This window comes from Talpa occidentalis, unplaced genomic scaffold, assembly GCF_014898055.3.
Source record: "Talpa occidentalis isolate TD23 unplaced genomic scaffold, MPIMG_talOcc4v2.1 talOcc4.11, whole genome shotgun sequence".
Lineage (NCBI taxonomy): Eukaryota > Metazoa > Chordata > Mammalia > Eulipotyphla > Talpidae > Talpa > Talpa occidentalis.
In genome coordinates this window covers 21,415,788-21,437,238 of record NW_023601104.1, presented here as the reverse complement: position 1 = coordinate 21,437,238, position 21,451 = coordinate 21,415,788, and the positions used below count along the sequence as shown (strand labels likewise).

The 21,451-nt window shown below is 36.3% G+C and overlaps 1 protein-coding gene across 1 annotated transcript in view; it reads right to left on the bottom strand.

Moving 5' to 3' along the window:
• UNC13C (unc-13 homolog C) overlaps positions 1–21,451 on the bottom strand; it is a 488,975-nt gene that overhangs the window by 219,394 nt on the left and 248,130 nt on the right. Inside the window, exons 14-15 of the mRNA XM_054701637.1 lie at positions 9,858–10,014; positions 656–724 (exon numbers count right to left, since the gene is read on the bottom strand). Coding sequence (XP_054557612.1) covers positions 656–724; positions 9,858–10,014 — 226 coding nt within the window. The remainder of the gene's footprint in view (positions 1–655; positions 725–9,857; positions 10,015–21,451) is intronic.

Here is a 21,451-nt window from a genome sequence, read left to right as displayed (position 1 = left end):
TTTTATCTAATTGTTTGTAACTAAAATTTTATGTGTATACTTACACATACACACATAAACACAGGGATAGATATAACTGTAGTGTATGTATGTGTGTACATATGTGTGTCTGCATTTCACCTGGAGGAAAAGTATAGAATTACTGATAATGAATTCTGGGCAGCTGCAATAAAATACATTGTACTGATCTAGAAGGACCAAAATATGCAGCAAATAGCAATAAAAATCACAGAAGCAGGCAAAGTATTAGAAGGATATCTCACTGAGTAGGGGAGCTTTCGAGATGAGGACTGGGCCATATGTTTAAGAACTAGCAGAGGGTCACTCAAACTGACAGTTATTTTTGTATTTTATATATTTTTGTTTGTTTTCAATCTGATGGTTATTACAAGAATTATAAAATTAAAGTGCTCTCTCTCTGTCTCTCTCTCTCTCTCACACACACACACACACACACACACACACACACAATATTGACATAGGCTAATATGGGGCAAAGTATCTGAAAAAAAAGATGCCTGATCTCTTCCTTATGAGATTCTTCTACTGTAGTTTTACTTTTCCATTACATATTAGGTTTTATTTTTACATTTGACAAAAAAATCATCTAAGCCAAACTCAGTATTTACCTCTAGGCAAATAATTTTATACATACCCTGTACTTTGACAGGTCAATCCTTAAAGAGTTATGCAGCTGGTCCAGCAGTTTTATGAATTTTTCCCTCTGTACAAAGTAAACACAAAATAGAGAAATGGAAATAAATGGTCATTGTAAATGTAGACCTCACAGTTCCATGAGTTATCCCATTTTATAGAAAGTTCAACTATGTCAATGACTTGTCCAAAATCAGAGCTACTAATGTGACATAGTGGTGATTCAAACTAAGATTTCTTTGACACCAAAACCATGCTCCCTCCAATGAGTCACACTCCTCCTTTGTGACAAATACCCGAGAGTTATGTTCTGCACAGTTGCACTGTATTCCTTTATGTATAATGATTCCCAACAAGAGAGTCAGCATGAGAATCTAGAGCCCACCCCTCTCTGTACCTCTGCACATCACTCTACCTCTTCAGGAATAAATTAGTTTTTTTTAAACTTATACCATATATGGAAGCAATAACAGCTGTTGTATCAAAAATTTTTCTTAAAAATTTTTTTGTAATAGTACAGGCTTCATAATCTAAAAGGCCTGATTGCTTTTAAAGTGTTTCTGATCCAGTGCTAAAACTAATATAAGTAACAGGCAAAAAATAAACAACCAATGCTTCCCTCTGATGTTGTCCATGTTGGACTGACATTCATAGAAGGATGTGAAATTAAAAATAAGGAGTTTTGTTAATAAGCATCAGGATGCACTTGTATAGATTAAATATATTACACAAGATAAAGTCAGTCACACACCAACTTTACAGGTAGAAAATTCACAATTATGAATATTAGATTTTTTTTTTTAATTTATTTATTTATTTATTTATTTATTTATTTTATTTGTTTTGTTTATACATGCACTGGGTACAGTCAGAAGCACGGGAGGGTGAGAGAATTCACCAGAGCCAGAGCGGGGAGCAGAGCAGGCAGAAGGACTGAAGGACACTGCTGAGGGGAGCAGCGGGTGGCAGGAGAGGTCTGCGCACCATGTGGGATCCTCCTCCGGTGGCCGGGGAGCAGCCGGGGATCGAACCGGCGCCGCAGAGGCCGCGGGCAGCTTCGCAACCCAGCGCTCAACCGCTGCGCCACCGGGGAGGCCCATGAATATTAGATTTCTAACAAAAAATTACAGGGCCTCTCTGGTGGTGCAAGGGGTTAAGACGCAACTTATGAAGCTATCCCACAGCCACTGCAGCATGAATTTGATCCCGGCCTGGGAGATACCCACATGGTGCAGCAGACCTCTCTTGACTCGCTCACTGCTCCCCTCAGCAGTTTATGCCAGTCAATCTGCCTGTTATGTTCCCCACTCTGTCTCTGGTGAATCCTCTCAGCCCCTACATCTCTGGCCTGTATCCCAGTTCTTGTATGGATAAAAAAGTCTTTAAAAAAATTTTAAAAAGCAGGGGGAAATGAGAATAAAATTCTCTACCTACATTAATATTCAGTAAACATCAAATAGCACCATGTAAGATACTGGGAAAAATGGAAACTACATGTACAATGTAGATTTATGGGGTATGTAACTCTTACCCTTAAAGTCATCGATCTTGATGAAGTGAACTGAACATTAACAGAGTTGATAAATTGTTCCTCTGTTATTTCAATTTTCTGATAAAAGGCCTTTATCAGGTTTACTCATTGGTGAGGACTGAGTGTTGCCTCAGTGTTAATCCCTGTGTATGCAATGAGCTTAAGAAACAAAAGTTGCCTTCTGGAAGCTTGCAGTCTAGTTAGGCAGGTCAGATGCTCCAATAAAGCTATTGTAAAAAACAGACACCTTGAATGTCTTGGACTTTTCATTCCCATTCTCCATCCTACATCCCCAGGGTAGGTGGACACCTGTGTTATTCTTTATTAATCCCTTATCACCCATCCAGATGGGTAAAGTGACTTAAAAAAAAAATTAAAAGAGCCTCTACAATGATCACTTTACTAAAGCTAATCACTCAAAGATTGTAATTATAAAGTCCACATGATTCATGGCATGTCTCTGGATGTTTTATCTAATCTCTGTGATTGTTACAACAAATGCTTTGGCCCAAATCATACAGTTGGCCATAAAACAAACTCATGAATTAAATGTGCCCAGTATCCAGATTTCTTTTTTCTCTAAGGATGGCCACCTAGCATGGTTTAGGCCAATGAGGTATAGACACCTTATTACAAGTGATAGGCTTAGTTAGCATATTGTCAACTAATTACTATTTGGAAAGATCCTCTAAGAGGAAATGGCAGACAGTATTTGTTATATTGTTGGCTAAATAATTCTTTGACTTTTTAACCCTTTGTGCTTCTCTCCTTTCCCCCCATATTAAGCTCAGACTACATACTACAATAGAAGGTAAAGCAGTCATGTTGTGCTGTAAGATGAAAAGCTAGACATATGCTAAGAATAATGGAGCAGGATGCTAGAAGGGACTCCCACAGCTTATTTAAGCCCTGCCCTGCCTACCTTTTCTAAAAAATTAGCATCTTGAGTAGCTACACTAGTTCTGAATCCTTATCTCTGGAATAGGTTATTTAAATTTATTCAGTTGACATTCTATTTCGTGCAGTTGGAAGAATTCTGATTGATACAATAGTGATTACACATTTGGCTTTCCTACCTAGATTTTTCAGTGCTCAGCTGGAAAATCCACGTTCAAGGAAAACAGAAAACTGTGGAGAAAACTGCCAGGCTTCTTGTCACTAAATCCCAAACACTATCAGATGATGTGAAATTAAAAGTGTGCTACTGATTGAATTTTCATAGAGCTTCTTTAAACAGCAGGGCAGCTTGAAATTTAATTTTGTTTACCATATTTCTACTTAACTGCAATGAGATTGCCTTTGTAAAAGCAGAGAAGGTCTACCACCGCCTGCATGATGTGATTTAAGGAACAAGAAGACTGGTGATTAAAAATTGTTTCCCCTGAGGGGCATGTCACAATATTTGAAACTGCCACATTGTTCAGTACTTTGATTTAGGTAAGGACTACACAAGCCTGGTGTTTGATAGAAGCTAAATCAATAATACAAGAATTATCAGTTATCAAAATTTAGGCTGACTTAGTTGGTAAGAATAAAGACCAGTAGTCAGTATGTTTTCAGCTTTCTGGTCTCTGTCATAACTATTACACTCTGCCATTATAACACAATAGCTCCTATAGATAAGATGTAAGCAAATGTCCATAGTTGCTTTCCAGTAAAATTTTGTTTATGAACATTGAAATGTGAATTTCATATACTCTTCCTGCATTACAAAATAGTCTTTGACTATTTACAAATGTAAAAATCATAATTCATACAAAAACACTTGGTGGGGCCTCCCCGGTGGTGCAGCGGTTGAGTGCTGGGTTGCAAAGCTGCCCGCAGCCTCTGCTGTGCCGGTGTGATCCCTGGCTGCTCCCCGGCCACCGGAGGAGGGACCCACATGGCGCGCAGACCTCTCCTGCCGCCCGCTGCTCCCATCAGCAGTGTACTTTGGTCCTTCTGCCTGCTCTGCTCCCCGCTCTGGCTCTGGTGAGTTCTCTCACCCTCCTGCGCTTCTGACTGTACCCAGTGTTTGTATAAATAAATAAATAAAAATAAATCTTTTTTTTTTTTTTATAGAGGCATTTTTTTTTTAATTTTATTTGTTTGTTTGTTTTTTTGTACACTGCTGAGGGGAGCAGCGGGCGGCAGGAGAGGTCTGCGCACCATGTGGGATCCTCCTCTGGTGGCCGGGGAGCAGCCGGGGATCAAACCGGCGCCGCAGAGGCCGCGGGCAGCTTCGCAACCCAGCGCTCAACCGCTGCGCCACCGGGGAGGCCCAATAAAAAATAAATCTTTAAAAAAACAAAAAAACAAAAACACTTGGTGGGCCAGATTTGGTCCTTGGGAAGGGGGGGGACTGTTTGAGGAGGCGGAGCCAGTTGTTTCCCCAGGAGTGCTATGCTTTTGAGCAGTTTCCTAAGATCCTGGGAACCATGGAAAAAAAACTCTTCTAAGGAAGAGTGTAAAAACCTTGGCATCATCTTCTGCCTCCTCTTCATTCCTTCCTTTCTCATTCCAACAGCAGGCATAGACTTTACCAGAATTTATGATCTAAGCTCTATGGCCCCAACTTGCTTCAGCTTCCCTGCAGAGAGCATTAGTTATATGCTGATATTATTTCATGTTTTTGTAAAATTTACAAGAATAAGGTAAAAATTATCCTAATCTGGACTAGTAAATTATAAAAAAACTTTCTCCAGATTTATTCCAAAAGCAGAAAAATAAATACATTTCAAATAGATGTATGGGCTATTTTGATTTTTTTGTAATTTAATTAATGTTTATCAACATGTTAGGATATCTGGCCTCTCTCCCTATTGGAGTGAATAACGTTTTCCATGACTGTTTAAGCATTGTTGGGTACAGTTTTTGGCTTCACATCCTATAGGAAAGAAAGATTTATCAAATTTAATAAAAGCTACTAACATGGGCTTGCACATGGCAATACAAATAGAAGAAACTTTTCTAAAGTATCAATTTAAAAACTTCTATAATCTCTGCTAGATAAAACTTTTTTTAATAAAAATATTTCAGAGTATTTTTCACATGAAGAAGTGATAAAAAACTTCAAAAATCTCTTAGAGAAGTTTGTCAATAGTAAATGAGAATATCTTGTGTTTCTAGAATTTGTAATGTTTGTGGTATAATTTGGGATTTATTTTTTCCTTATAAATATGAATTTCATACCAAATTTCCAAATGACAATTTTTGCATTCTTCTAGAAGAGAGTCTCGTCAAATTGTATAACACTTTGGCAGCACAAAACCTAGGTACACCTCTATCCAGGACTCATCACATGGCAAATCATAAAGAAACTATCTCTCCCAAACTGTTTCTCACATCCATTCTCTCCACTGCCACATAAATTCATTTTCTGTAAACCACTGTCTAAAGCAGACTCACTTGGCCTTGCCAGGAGTAGCACATAAGCTGTTTCACTAATTTCCTTCTAGATCTCCCAACATTCACTGTCATGACACTGTTTACTCATTTCTTCTTTCTTCAGTGAGAATTCTGTAGTTCTGAGACTTGAAAACTAACACCGAAACCCTCAATTTCTTTGAAGCTAGGTTTCTGCAATTATCTTGATTTCTGCCTCCTAGATGCAGGCGTACTGTTAAGTATGGAAAGCAAACATGAGGTGGAAGCCCACTTCTTGCTGCTTAGTTTACTTCTTCTACTAAAACAAGGAGACATCTGTTCCCCAGGCATTGAAACTAGGCCTTTTGTGTTTAATTGAGGTCTGTTGGTTTACAGAATCATGTGTGATTCAGAGGTATGGGATCACACCTCTTCAGATGTATGCTACCACTCCACAAGTCAGCCATATCCCTCCACCATAATCCATTGTGCCGCCTCCATGCCCTGTTCTCCACCCTCTGCTAGCCTTAATTACACAAACAGATTTCTAAGGTTTTTTTTTTTTTTTTACTAGTTTGGGTTTGACTGACCCTTTATTTATAATCCACATATAAACAAAACCAGTAATGCCTGTCTTTTTCTTTCTCTCATTTACCTTAGTATAATCCCCTCAAGTTCTAAACATGTCACACATGTTAAGAGTTCATCTTCTTTTTGTTTTAATAACTAAGTATTACTAGTTTTGTGATTGTAGAAAGACAATTCCATTGGTAATAGAAGCTCTGCCTGATTCCTCAGTCTCTTGTTAGTCAGAAAATTCACAGCTTCTCTCTCAAATCAGTCTCACTGTATTATTTTGAGAATTATTATGGTAGGATCCTCTTCCAACACTTCAGATGATATTGTGAGCATCTAATTCCCTGTGCCAAACCCCTTTTTCATTTAAGTTGGCATGATAATTTGTTACTATAACTCAACAATCTATACATTTCTGAAATATTTCCTTTACAGAATGATCTTTTTAATCAGTCATTCTATCACTGTTACCATATGACTCAAGAATAATGTCCAAACATCTCACTGAATATTAAAAGCTCTTGACAATCTAACAGCAACCCAGTAATCCATGCTTTGCTTATACTTCTATATTTTCTATATGCCCAAGTGGTAGGCAGGCTATTTTACATACACTTCTTTGAATTTATGATACATTTTTATTCCTCCTTGTCTTTCCTCAAATGCCATCTCAAGCCTAATGTAGTTATCCTACAACTTGAACTTTGAAAAATACTACTCATCCTGAAAAGTCCTGTTCTTTCTGTCACGCTTCCATGAGCCCTTGTACAGAATCAACCATTTGTTCCTCTTCAATCTCAGCAAATTTATAGGTATAAACTCTTTGGTCATGTACCACATTTTGGAAATGATTTATAGTTACACATGGTGACTTAAAACACTTTTCTAAAAATGTTCAGTTAGACTATAGACACATAAAAAATTGTTCAGCATTACTTATTCTCAGGTAAATGCAAATCAAAATCACAAAAAATTATAACCTCACCCCTGTGAGAAAAGCCCATATAAAAAAGAATGGAATCAACAAATGTTGGCAAGATTACAGTGAAAAATAACTCTCATCAACAATTGGGGGAATGGAGTTGATGAGCATCTGTGGAAAACAGTCTGGAGATTTCATAAGGAAATAAAAATAGAAAATCTGTATGGTCAGACAATACCTTTGTTAGGTATTTATCCAAACAATTGAAATCTCAAATATGAAAAAATTATGTATGCCTATGTTCAAAACAATACTGTCCACAATTGCCACGTCATGGAAACAAACTAAGTGTCCTTCAACATACAGATGGTAAACTGTGCAATATATAGTTGATGGAATACAACACAGCTGTGAAAAAGATGGAACTGTGGCATTTGGGACAAAATGGATAGATCTTGAGGTGATTATGTTATGGGAAATAAGTCACAAAAGCAAAGACAGATAATGAATGGTTTCACTTCTCTGTGAATGTAAGTAATCAAAAACCCATAAACAGTTAAAATACAGTAGGAATAAACAAACTCAGTGAAAAAATACAATGGTTACCAGAGGGAACAGGGGTGAGGGAAGAGGAGGAAGGTAAATGGGGTATTGGCATGGGTGGTTTAATGGAGGGTGAGTGAAATATGGGCACATATGGGAGAGCAAAAATGTAACCTCAAAATTAAAATAAAAACATAATAATGGTATTTGTTTCACAAGTAGCAGTATCAGTTTGAGAAATCATATAAGACCTTTGTAGCCCTAAAGTAGAGGTGGAAGCCATTATACTTAAATATATTTGACTCACTGAATGACATTATTTTCAGTAGGCAGAGAAAAATAGTCAAGTTTATATATTGAATCACCAATTTATCAGAATGTAGTTTGAAAAACATATATATATATATATATATGTATATATCCACACACATTTAACTCTCTTCAACAGTAAGTTATTTGAATTACAAAATGAGGTTTCCTATAATCATTTTGCCACTGACACATACTGAAATCAATTTGGTTTCTCTTCTTTGGGTCAGCATGAAGTAAAGGAGCATGCTATCTAATTTTCCTCTAGGTAGCTTTTATGTGGATATTAATCATATAAACGCATATTCTCTTTCAGAGGTAGAAAGGTTCCTTGTTCCACAAGGATAGCTTATTCTCTACAACGTACCCAGGCAGAATATTAAAAGCAAAACAATTTCATACATAGAATGTTTTATGTTAAAGGTAAAATCCCAAGACTATGAATGCTATTACCAAGATGAGGTTTTTATAGCAAAACTGTTCTACGATCTGGTATTGGTCACAATAAGACTTTGTTGAACTGGCTATAGAATGTTCTTTGGCCCAAGTTCTTACAGGGCCAATATAACATAAGCAGCAGATAGTGTAATGCTTACACTGTAGCAGGGAATGAGAGACAACATCCTCATACCTTATAGTCATAGCACACCTTCAAATTTATAAATTGCTTTACTGTCTTTTAACACATCTGATTTTCACTCTCAATTTGAGCAACATATGAGAGCAAATAATCACCGCCACTGAGCAGATGGAGAAATTGAGGCTTAGATGATTAAACTCAAACCCATGACTCCTAACACAGCTATTGTTTTCTTCTCCTGGCATTTATTTTCGTTTGTCATTTAGCAGCCAACTCATCTCACAAACCTCATATGCATTTTCTCTTTACAATGAAAAGGACAGAAGAGAGCAAGCACAGTAGTGCATTTTTTTCCTTCCGCCTTTACATTCTTTTACTTGCTTTTATTTTTATCTTGGTCACATTTTTTTTCTATTCAGTGATATATATATACCCAAATTTCATTTTTAACAACATAATCAATAACAAAAACCTACTTAGTGAATCAATTCAGAAGTTTTATCTGTGCCACAGAAATCACTTTTCTACCAAGAATCTTAGTATCTTTTATTAAAAAAAAAAAAAAAAGTGACATGTTGATGTGACTAAAACCTTGGGAATCTTTCCAGGCATCTTTCCCTTTGTCTCACTGTACACGTCCCTAGAAGTATCATGTATTGTTGAATCTAAGCCCTGAAAAGCTCTACCCTTCTTTTCCATCTGTAATTCTGCCTTGATTGAGATCCTCATCATTTTATTGGGATTACTCTTAATTTATAGCCAACTTTAGTCCTAACAATTTGTTTTCATATGCTAACAGAGTAATTTCTAGGGCCTGACAACAAATAAATACTTGAGACTACTTAGGATCCCTGCATTTCTACTTTTCATTATGTTTTTGATGTAACTGAATACTTCAAATGAACAATATTGATTTCTTTTAAGACTCTTTATACACCTAATATTTTTTACTTAGAAAACAAGCTATTATCTACCGGTATCAGTAGAAACCATTAGAAAGTGCAAATGAAGCCTACCAGGCGTCAGAGAAGTCAACCACATTCAAGCTCACTAGAGATCAGTCTCTAAAACAGCAAATCCCAAGTCTACATACATGGAGAATATGCTATTAAATTTCAGTGTTCTTTCACAAAATGTACTTTTTTTTTCCCCAGTGGAAAAGGTCATTCCAGATATGTTGATTTAGTCTAATGAAGTCATCCATTAACTATCAACAAAATTATTTCACAGAAATTGATGCAAATAATCTTTTAGCTTTAGCCTACTATACTAAGGTGTTCCCTAAACGTACCTCCTGTGGGTGGGAGGATTCCAAGAAAGTTTTGACTCCAAAGCACTTTGAAAATGTAACTCCCATTAGCTACAGAGAATCTTACAGTTCAAAATTTAATACTTACACCAAAGTTGGTAGCAGCAAATCGATCTGAGGCAGAAACTTGTACATTTGTGGAAACTGTTGTGTGAGCATAAAAAGCGTTGATATTTGCCAGCAAGGTGCTCATGACAGCAGGGACACCAGGGCACATGTACTTTGAAGACAGACATGAAAAGTGCCTGCAAAATAAAAACATTAAACATTTTTAAAGCAAAAACTAATTTATTAACGTAACAGTATGTCCTCTAATTAAATTCCTCAACTACATCTAAGAAAAGGAGAGAAAATCCCCACAATCTAATTGAAAGAGAAGGTAATGCCAGCCTTTAAAATACTTCATTCACAACTGTGAATGAAGCTGGCTAACTCAGAATGTGAATTGCCACAAGAAAGTGAGCATAATTCCATACAACTGTGAGAGACTGGTATGGACATACCAAAAGTACAATTTTCTGGCACTGTCAGAAAGCAGTAACACAAGAGTCTCCCTCTCTCCCTGATTCATTTCAATTCCTGAAATGCTATCTTCCAACTAGAATGTTCTTTCACACTTGTATTGTGTGAACTGATTTAAACTGATGAAGTATGCAAAAGGCTCTCCTTTCATTGCACACTGATTAAAGAAGTGAACTTAACATCTGACTTAAGTCTAATTTATGAGCTTTTGTCATAAAGGAATTATCTTCCTTAAGCAGTTCTGTTTTCTATGCATTTTGTTAAAGCCATGATTTAATTAGGCATAAGATGAATAGTGAGGACAGATTCAATTATGCTAGTTTTATTCTTAAAGATCTCCTAAACTTTGAATAATAGTATCGTTTACAGACACCACAAGCAGCAACTGTTTAAATCTGTTACTTCTCTCAAGAAAACCTGTTTCATTTTAACTATAACAAAAGAACTGAATGTTGAAAGCACAGCGTATGATAAAATGAAAAGATATGCATGCAGGAAAGAGATTTTCAATATATAATCTGGTATTTTGCTCTCATATCAGCAATTTAGCTTTCAACTAGGCATCTCTTAATTTTGTATTATTTTTATTTTTTAAATATTTATTTGTTTTGTAGAAGAACTGGGGTGCAGGCCAGAGTTGTGGGGGGTGAGAGGATACACCAGAGACAGACTAGGGAGCAAAACAAGCAGACTGACTGAAATAGACTGCCAAGGGGTGCATCGGGGGAGACAGGAGAGGTCTGCTGCACCATGGGTTTGCTCCCTGGCCAGGACTTGACCTCAGACTGCAGAGGTGATAGCACTAAGACTTAACCCCTACACCACCATGGAGGCCCTGAATTTTGTATTATTGAACACAAACACAATATACATATATAAAAGCTCTGAGAGGCAACCGAAAATAAATGCAAGGGTAAAATTACAGCTTCTCCTAGATCTGACAGGTCGCACACATACCTTTTTAGGATACTTGTTAATGAAAGTAGGTTCAAATTTTAAACATAGATCTTTGAGAATCTTAACTTGTATCATGATAATTGTCTGATTTAATCACTCTAATACTGATATTAGATTAATGATTGCTAAGGCAAATGATACATATTTTGACTTTATATAGGCTATAGTTACCCAATCTCTATGAAGAACACATGATGTTAAAATATAAATTAAGGTGTTGCCTGGTGGCGCAAGGGGTTAAGCACTGCACTACAAAGCAATCTGCAGCCTCTGGAGCACGAGTTTGATCCCCGGCCCGGCCAGGAGGCAACACACATGGCGAGGCAGACCTCTCCTGTCTCATCCGCTGCTCCCCTCAGCAGTGTATTTCAGTCAGACTGCCTGTTCTGCTCCCCATTCTGTCTCTGGTGAATCCTCTTACTGCCCCACATCTCTGGCCTGTACCCCAGCTCTTGTATGCATAAATAAATATTTAAAAAATATTAACAAAAATTAAAAAAAAATTAACAAATCCTTACAAAATTAAGGAGTATATTTCTTTGTTTTATTTTCCAACTATTCACAATTAGATTTGTTATACTTAAGTCAGAGATCAAGAGTTGTATAATCTACAGTACCTAACTATAAAGGTGTGGGGGCTGGAAATAGCAAACTACACATACACATAGGGGTAATAAGAGATAATAGTGGTCAAAATAAACTGGTAAGGAACTCAAAGATCAAAATTTTATTGTTCTGAGCATGCATTACTTATTTAAAGGGCAATTGTAATCCTCAGAATGGATGCATTTGTTCTTGGATTGAAAAGGACTGGTGTCCTCATAATTCAGCCTGTTAGTCTTTACTACCTTTAGTTGTAATCTTGAGATTTTTGATGTCAGATCAAGGTTACAGCAACAGTTTTAAGATTACTCTAAGCATAATGAAGGAGAAAATACAAAATCCACACAAGGCACGTGCTTATTTTATAAGTGAAACAGAGCACTTTATGTTGAAAATGACAAATTATTGAACCCTACTCACTATTTATAAGGCATGTGAGTGAAAAATGGGTGTAACAGAAGACAGGAAATGTCAGCAAGCAAGCTTTGCCTATTTTGTACTTGAGTTGGTTATGCCAGTATTTATTTATTTTTAATTGAGGTAATATCTGGATCTCTCCATCATGTATTGCCACCATAGTGGTTATGCCAATTACCTTGTCCTATGAATTTGTGAATTTGTGAATCCTAAGTCACATTTTACAATTAAAATGAGAGGTTTAACAATTTGTAAGGAAGCTAAGAAAATTTTTGGTTAATACAGGCTCACCATGTAAATAAATATAATTTGAGACATCTGGTTTAATACAATCCCTGATATGTATTTGTCATAAATTTTAATACCATATTAGGTATTATAATATAGAAAAGTAAAACATATAAAAATAGATATCAGAAAATTAAATTATTTATGCTTTAAGCTTTTCATTAAAAAACTATTAATAAACAAATAGAATTATAATTTGTCTTATTGAAGTTAATTATCAATTAATTGGAATAATTAGAATTAACACTGATTCTAGTATTTTATTCTACTCCTTAATCTTGGATTCATCTTTATATTGAAGTCATCTGTTCAGAACACTATCCCTTCAATAACTACGCATTTATTATATTTCTTTTCTTAAAAAAGATTTATTTATGCATCCAAGAACTGGTGTATAGACCAGAGGTGTGTGGAAGGGGGTAAGAGTATTCACCAGAGACAGAGTGGGGAGCAGAACAGGAGGATCCACTGAAATACACTGCTGAGGGGAGCAGAGCAGTGGAGGAGACAGGAGAGGTCTGCTGCATGTGGGTTAGCTCCCTGCCCAGGGGTCGGACTCGTGCTGCAGTGGCTATGGATAGCTTCATTGTGCTGACACTTAACTGCCTGCACCACCAGGGAGGCCCCATTTATTATATTTCTGTCACTATTCTTTGTGACAGGGATCTTGAGTTGAATAAAACAAGGTCCTATAGAAAACGCATACTCCTCATTGAAAGGCACACACATTAAAGCCTAATTTTGTCATGTAGGAGAAAGTGCTACTATAGAAGTATCTAAAAGTTTGGGTAAGCTAGAAGATAAAGGAGTGAGGGGCAAAGTTCCCAACAGCTGACTCCTCTAGTGGTAAACCCACAGGACAAAAATTGAGGGGAAATGCATGAACCAAGGTATAGCAAGGATTAGGATTTATATCATAGTAATGGAAGAGTGAAGAATTTAATGTCCCAAAATTTGATTCAATGTTTATTGAACAAGTCTGAATGCCAGATGCTGTACTGGGTGCTGAGTACACACCAATGAATCCACTTACAAACTAGTTGGGAAATCAGTCCCACAAAAATACAATTATGAGAAAGAACAGCATAAAAGAGTGCTATGAGATACTGAGTTAAAAAGGATGCTTTATAACCTACTGGGGAAGGTCAACAAAGATTTCTCAAAATGAGGCTGGGTTGAGTTAATGCATAACTAAAAGATAGTCAAGCCAATAATTAAGGTTTGCTATTACTGATAAAAATTGTAATCCTAAAGAATAGTACAAACACAGGCACAATGGAAAGAAACAAGGTATAGTGGGCCTCCCTTGTGGCACAAGGAGTTAAGATGAAGCATTTATGAAGCTATCACAGCCACTTTGGCATGAGTTTGATCTCTGGTCAGGGAGGTGACCCACATGGCACAGCAGACCTCTCCTGTCTCGCCCAGTGCTCCCCTCAGCAGTGTATTTCAGTAAATCTGCCTGTTCTGCTCCCTACTGTGTCTCTGGTGAATCCTCTCACCCTCCACACCTCTAGCCTGTACCCCAGTTCTTGTATGCATAAATAAATAAATCTTTTTTTAAAAAAGGAAACAAACAAGGTATTGTGTAGCATGAACCCTAGCAATTTTGGACTGGTGGAGCTCAAATTTCCAAAAGAACATTCCAGGCCCATGATCAGAGATAAGGCAAGGGGGTATGTAACATAAAACAGTTGTGCAATAAATTAGCTAAGTTGGACCTATTATCTGGTCAAAAGACTTTTTTTTTTTCCCCCCAAGCAAGGAGGATTTGGAAAGCCATACAGAGTTAATGTAAGTAAAAAAATCACCTATTTCTGGTTCTTTATAGAGATAGGGAATGTCATCATTAGAGTTTAATTTCAAATAGAAATTGGGAGGAGATTTTAGAATGAGTTCAAAGAAGTTGAGACTAGAGAGCAGAGCTCAATTAGGAGATTGTAACAGGAAGAACTAGGGTAGGAGATCTGCAAAGGATGACAAAATGGATTTGCGAAACACTGAGAGAGGAAAAACAGAGGAGTTGCAGACTGATAAGGAATGAGACAGGAAAAAAAAAAAAAAAGTTAAAGTTCCAAGTATTTAGTTTGGGTGACTAAGTGAATTGTGCTTCTGCCTAGTGAACTAGGAACCAGGAAAACAGAATTTTAAAATGGAGTTAAGGTATCAATTGAGTTTGAGCTTAAAGTCCTCATAGACTTTTCATATAGGAGTGTCCACCAGGTTATTGGCGGCATCAGGAATAAACACTTAAATGTGGAAGTGATCAACATTTTCATAGTCAGTGGTCAACTTTTTGGTGGTCAACTTTTTCAAGTGGTCAACTTTTCATAGTCAGTCAAAACTATGAAAGGGATAAAATCATCCTGGGAGATTATGAAAAAGGAAGAAAGAACTGTCAGGGAGTAGAACCTGAGAAATACCAACACACAAAGGACTGAAGGAAAAAAAAAATATGCCTTCTATGACTGAGGCAAAAGGAAAAGGTAGATAGAAGGAATAGAATACTAGAATCAGGGAAATCATGAGAATGGAGTGTTTGAAGGGTTAAGCTGATGGTAACTTAAAAAAAAAAACTTTTAAAAAATAAGGAAAAGAAAATAAGATTGTTGGATTTGATAAATAAACATTGTTGACCATAATAAAATCAATGTTAGTGGGGTGATGGGAATTTGCACTAAGAGGTAATAGGATAAAAGTGAGAAGGTGCCAGGGATGAAAGTAAAATGGGTCAGGGCCAAGGGTTTTGTTCTCTAGCTAAGGAGTTTCACTTTTTCATGTGGACTGTATGACAACAGCTAAGATTATTGCAGAGGGAACTGACATTATCAGATGAATCTGAAAAGGTGATTGAAGTGGTATAAATATGGAATAAAACAAGTAGGTACTGGAAGCCGAAAAACAATTTAAGAACTGTAGCAGCCAGAGATGACATTTTGGCCGCTGCTTTCAATATGACTAAGGATGTCACATACTGCAGTCAGAAGGAACAAACTATTTTGCACCTTGAAATAAACTAAAAATCAAAGAATTACACTGTTCTGACCTCCAAAATATAAACCTTGACTATGCCTCTGCAACCTGAATTACTAATAAAATAATTTTGAATCTGACTGTCCTCACATTACAATAGAAAAATTGTCCTCTGAAATACATGAAAATCAGGTCGGAAAGCTGTTGTTTCCATCAAGAAGAGCATGACAGAATCATGCAAGAGAATGCTGATTGCTTCTTATATTTAGTCTTGCCAATGCTTCTGAAGTCTGACTCTCTGTATTTATTGTAGAAACCATAATCCTTGTTCAAATTTTTTACCCGAGGTTACACAGAAAGACGATTAAGGACTGGAGCTCAAACAATGTGATGCAATGGAGTTAACCACTAGAGTACTCCTCTTACAATTCCTTCTCCTCCTCTACAATGTGCTGCATTTCTTGTGTATGTGTGTTTTTTTCCAGGATTTGTTTAGTTCAAGTTTAGTTGTCACCTTAAACAGCCCACATTTAGCTTAGTGTTTTCTAATACACAGGAGTTAACTGATCAACATTAATAAAAACAAATGACAGGAACATGAGCAAAGGTATTTATGTAAAGCTAGCGTGTGCAGGACATGTGCTGGTTACCTTGAACAGGCCAGTTTATCAAAACACCCAATTGCTTTCTGAACATTCTGCTGAAGTGCACAGCAGTTAATGCTGTAATGATGATGCCAATTCTGAAGGCTGATAGTATTCGTCTTTGCTTATAATGGCTATACACTAAGAGCAGTATTTTAAATTTTCCAGAGCATTAGGCATGCATTTCTCTTAGAGAAATTATAGAAATATTTTACTTTCTGATTAAAATTTAACTAGGATTATTTCTGGAGTATGATGGGAGGTAGCTAACTACCTGTACCTCTGAGTAACTGAAGGAAATAAGCAGAAGACCAAAATGACATTAAGTTAAAACAACACTGGAAATTAGTTAGGGTTACCAATCAGATATATTCCAGTATTTAGGAGGTATTTTGACTAGCTTTATGGGGGCTGGCTCCGCTGCAAGATATTATGTGAGTAAATAGAATCTAAACTCCTAAAATATTAACCTTACTAGAGAGGAAATGGGAGGACAATTCCAGGAACCATTTATAGTTGGAGATTTGGGACCTAGGATTCTGGCCAGCAATGCTGTCAAACACTCCCCTGTTCCATGGTAATTGCTGCCTGAGCTGTTTTCTGTTTCCCAAACCTTCTCAATCTATATCCATTAAAGTGTGCCACTCCCAAGACTGCAGTACAGCTTGTGCAAGAGGGAATGGGAAGGGGGATTTGACATTAGTTAGCAGAGAGGGCTGCAAGAACATTAGGAATATTATATACACCCGGGGAATTATATATACTCTCTTGAGCTACTTCTAGAAAGACATGAAATCACAGGCCGTTATACTTGGAGAAGACACCATTAGTAGCAGGTGACTGTCTTTTCCTAATTTAAAAGAGAGCTGTATTTGAATAAAGACATGGTAAAGAGGAGAACATTTCTGGAGACTTAATTTCCATTTAAGGCCTGCAGGTGAATGCTGACACCACCAGGTGATCAGCAAATATGGTTTCAAAGGAAACCTGTAAGTAGAAAAACAGAGGATGCAAACACCATTTCATATTATTACCTCAACTTATACACTTTCATGGGCATACACATACATACTGCAAAAATAGCCAATAACTTGCTAGGAATTGCTAGCTAAATAGTTACAGTGCTATTTGTGTGTGGAATTATAGATTTTTGATATTAAATTGTATTCTGTATTTTAAAAATAATTTACCATTAGCATGTTTTATTACCCAAATCATAAAAAATATTTATTTTAAATATTAATTCAATTTTTGCTCTATTATTAATTTCAGAAGTTTCCTTGTAACTGTATTTCTCTTGTAGTTTATATATAAGCTCCATATAGATTTCCTTAAAGAATCATTAAACATGATTTTTGTGGAAGTCAAATCATCCATAAAAAGTTATTTCTGCAGGAGAGGGGGAAGGAGAGGGATCAAAACAGGGGAGGGAAGAACACAAGAGACTATGATGATGGTGCACGGGTGAATTGGTGGTGGGTATTTTATAGGGACTACAACTGAAAGAAGAAAGCAAACAATGCACAAAAAGAAGGGATGTTTTGTGTGTGTGTATCTTTTTATATATATAATTATATATATAATTATTTCTCACAAAGTTTATCATAGAATTTACTAATTTCTGGTTAATGAGTAAATATGCAATGCAATATAAATTTATTATGAAGCAGATACCAGGTTGATTTCACAAAAAAAAATCTATCAGGAATTTAAAAGATATTTATGGAATCTAGAAGGATAATAACTAAAAATGGATCTGCCATATGATCCTGCAATTTTACTCCAGTTATCTATCCAAGGAACACACAAACACTAATTTGAAAGCATCCCTGCACACCTGTGTTCACTGCAGCTCTATTTACATAACCAAGATATGGAAACAAGAAGGAAAAAGAAAGATATCAGATGGTTTCACTTACAGGAGGAATATAGGGAACAAAATAAGGGGATAAGGAAAACATATTACAATAATAATAAATGAATAAAAACAAAACTAGCAGGCAACCATAAATCACAGACATTCCACAAGGGAGGGGGAGGAAGAGGGACCAAAACAGGGGAGAGAAGCGCTCAAGTGACTTTGGTGATGGTGCACAGGTGAACAGGTGGTGGGGATTTTAAGGGGAATATACCTGAAAGGAGAAAGCATACAAGCATGCATTGTACCAAAAATGAACAATCATGCTATCTATATATATATGTGGAGTATACATATATATAGCATCATATATATATACATACTCCACATATATATACACTCCACACATATATATAATGTGTATATATATAAAAAAAAGGAAACAACCCAAAACAGATGAATTGATCAAAAAGTTGAGGTGTATATATATATATTCAGAATAGAATATTACTCAGGATTAAAAAAAAAAAACAAAACAAAACTCATGCCTTTTATGGCAACGTGGTTGGGAGCTGGAAGGGATTAAATCCTAGTGAAATAAAACAGGAGAAAGATAAATACTGAATGGTGTCACGTATATGTGGCATACAGAGAAAGTAAACAAAGGGCAAAGACAAACTTTAAAACCAACCCTAGAAAACTGGCCACAGATCTGAGGTCTCTAAGAGGAGAGGAGGTAGGAGAGAGGTAGGGATGAGAAAGAGGGTGAGAGGCTGGTAGCGAGCATAAGGGATGATGGTGGAGGACATAGGTGCTTGGTGATGGTAGAGCTATAGTGACCACACCTGAGGGGAGAAATTCCAGACTGTCAAAATATCAGCAAGGATATAAAATAATGTACTCCATTAATTTAAATAAACACAAATTTCACTGTATTACTTTTCTTCCAATTACACCTTTACATTAAGTTCAAATCAGATTAACATAATTATGACATTATTTTCAGGGTATTAAATTTGTAATCAACAAAAATTTTGTTGGGTAAAACAAGAGGGAGAAGTAGTTCAAATTATAAATATGACCTTCTCAAATTTGGTCAGAATTAAGTTGAACATTCCTCAATATACCTGAAGAGAAAAGATACAATGTTTAGGGAATAGTTGTCATCTCTTAGAATTTATTTTAAAATATTCATCTTAGAAACAAGACACCTGGTGAGTTAAACAATTAGAGTGCAAAGATTAAAAATTTAAGTATTTGATAGTAAAGAAATAAAACACTAAAAGTCAGAAATAGGATCTTCAGGTCATTGATGAGTATCATCTTTTCCTCAGTTGGTAAAAATATATTTTTCTAGAAACTGTCATATGGGGTGGTGGTAAGTCAAAAACTACAGTACCCTCTTGGTGCCATGCAGTAATCTACACTGGATTTGTTTCCTCATATTTGCTTTTAATCTTAAATCAAGCCACTAGATATTGATGTAATAAATGTAGTAGCTGGCATCAAAGGACACATTATTAAATAACTGAAGGAAAACAAAAGAGACAAATTTTCAAAGAAGGAAAGGTGTTACTCAGGATGAGAGGATACACTTCTAGAAACCTTGCAGAAATAGATAAAAAATGCTTTTTTGAATATGTGAGGGGGACTGAGGGATTCTGGATGATTACAGTCACAAGTACCATTTTACAGAGATAATTAGAATCCTAGTCCTGTTCAGTGATCTTAGAAATGCAACTTCAGGGCCTCCCTGGTGGCGCAGCGGTTGAGCGCTGGGTTGCGAAGCTGCCCGCAGCCTCTGTGGCGCTGGTTCAATCCCCGGTTCTATACGCAGACCTCTCCTGCCACCCGCTGCTCCCCTCAGCAGTGTACTTCAGTTCTTCTGCCTGCTCTGCTCCCCGTACCCAGTGCTTGTATAAATAAATAAATAAATAAATAAATAAATAAATAAATAAACAAACAAATGTTAAAAAAAAAAAAAAGAAATGCAACTTCATCACTCCTAGAATCACTTTCTCCATTTTAAAAATTAAAGGACTATTAGAAGATCTACTCCTTATAAGCTTTAACTGCCATGTGTTTCTAAATACAGACACCATATTGTACCCAGCCACAAGCATTATTTCCTCCTAGCAACACTGAAATAAATCTACGGGATACAAGCTCATCTTAGTAGGGATGACCAGAAACAGGGACTGAGGGGTTAGATAAGGCATCCCCTGCTCTTGACAACTTTCAGCTTACAGTCTCCTATAGGCTTCAAGTGGCAAAGTGTCTGCTCTGGTTTATGTGCACCTCTTCTTTCAGCAAGTTTACCACCAATGCAAGCTTTCTTGTTTCTAAATAGCTCCTTCAAAATTGTTTCCCTTCAAAGGCTGCAGTTCCTATATTACTTAAATTATTCTAAGAGGGGGAAACAGGATTCCAACTACAATTAGCATTTTTACAATGAAGGACTAGGGTCAAAATAAGGGGTGGGGTGCAAGTGTATGGGGAATATAACCAAAATGAAAATGCATACATTGTGCAAAAATGAAAAATGATGTAAGAATTATATAAAATATTAATAAAAATAAAATAACTGACTATATTCCTACTGCAAATCATCCCTTTCAAAAGTATCTGTTCAAAAAAAAATAAGTCAAAAAGAACTACTGTGTATGAAAAAATGTTCAAAACCATTTATCATCAGGAAAATGCAAATCAAAACCACAATAAGATACCACCTTACACCTATGAGAAGGGCCCATATTAAAAACAAAACAAAACAAAAAAACAATAAAAAACCAAAAACAACAAATGCTGACAAGGATGTGGTAAAAATCCTTGATTTGAATCAATTGATGGGAATGTAAACTGGTCCAGTCACTAGGCAAAGCAGTGTGGAGGATCCTCAAAACACTAAAAATGAATCTACTATACGACCCAGCAATTCCATTCTTAGGAATCTACTCAAACAGAAACACTTATTCAAAAGGAAAACTGCACTCTTATGTTTATTGCAGTATTATTTATAATAGCCAAGATATGGTAACAGCCTAAATGCCCCCAAACAGATGAATGGATCAAGATGTGGATGAATAAGTCAGAAGGAAAAAGATAAATATTGGATGGTTTCACTTATATACCGAATATAGAGAAACCAAGGTGTCAGGGAAAAAAAATCAAAATTTACAAGCTGACCCTAGACCTCAGGCATATAGTAGGGGAGAGAAAAGTAGAGGGCCTGAAACAGGGGAGAGAGGAGCACAAGGGACTGTGGTGATGAATCACAGGTGATGTGGTGGTGGGAGAATTATGGGGACTATACCCTGAGGGGAGAAATCAAATAATGTCCAAAAATTAACAATGATCTAAGTAAATAATTAAAAATGAAAGTATTACTATTATCTCTAGAAATGTTAAACATTTTCTTAT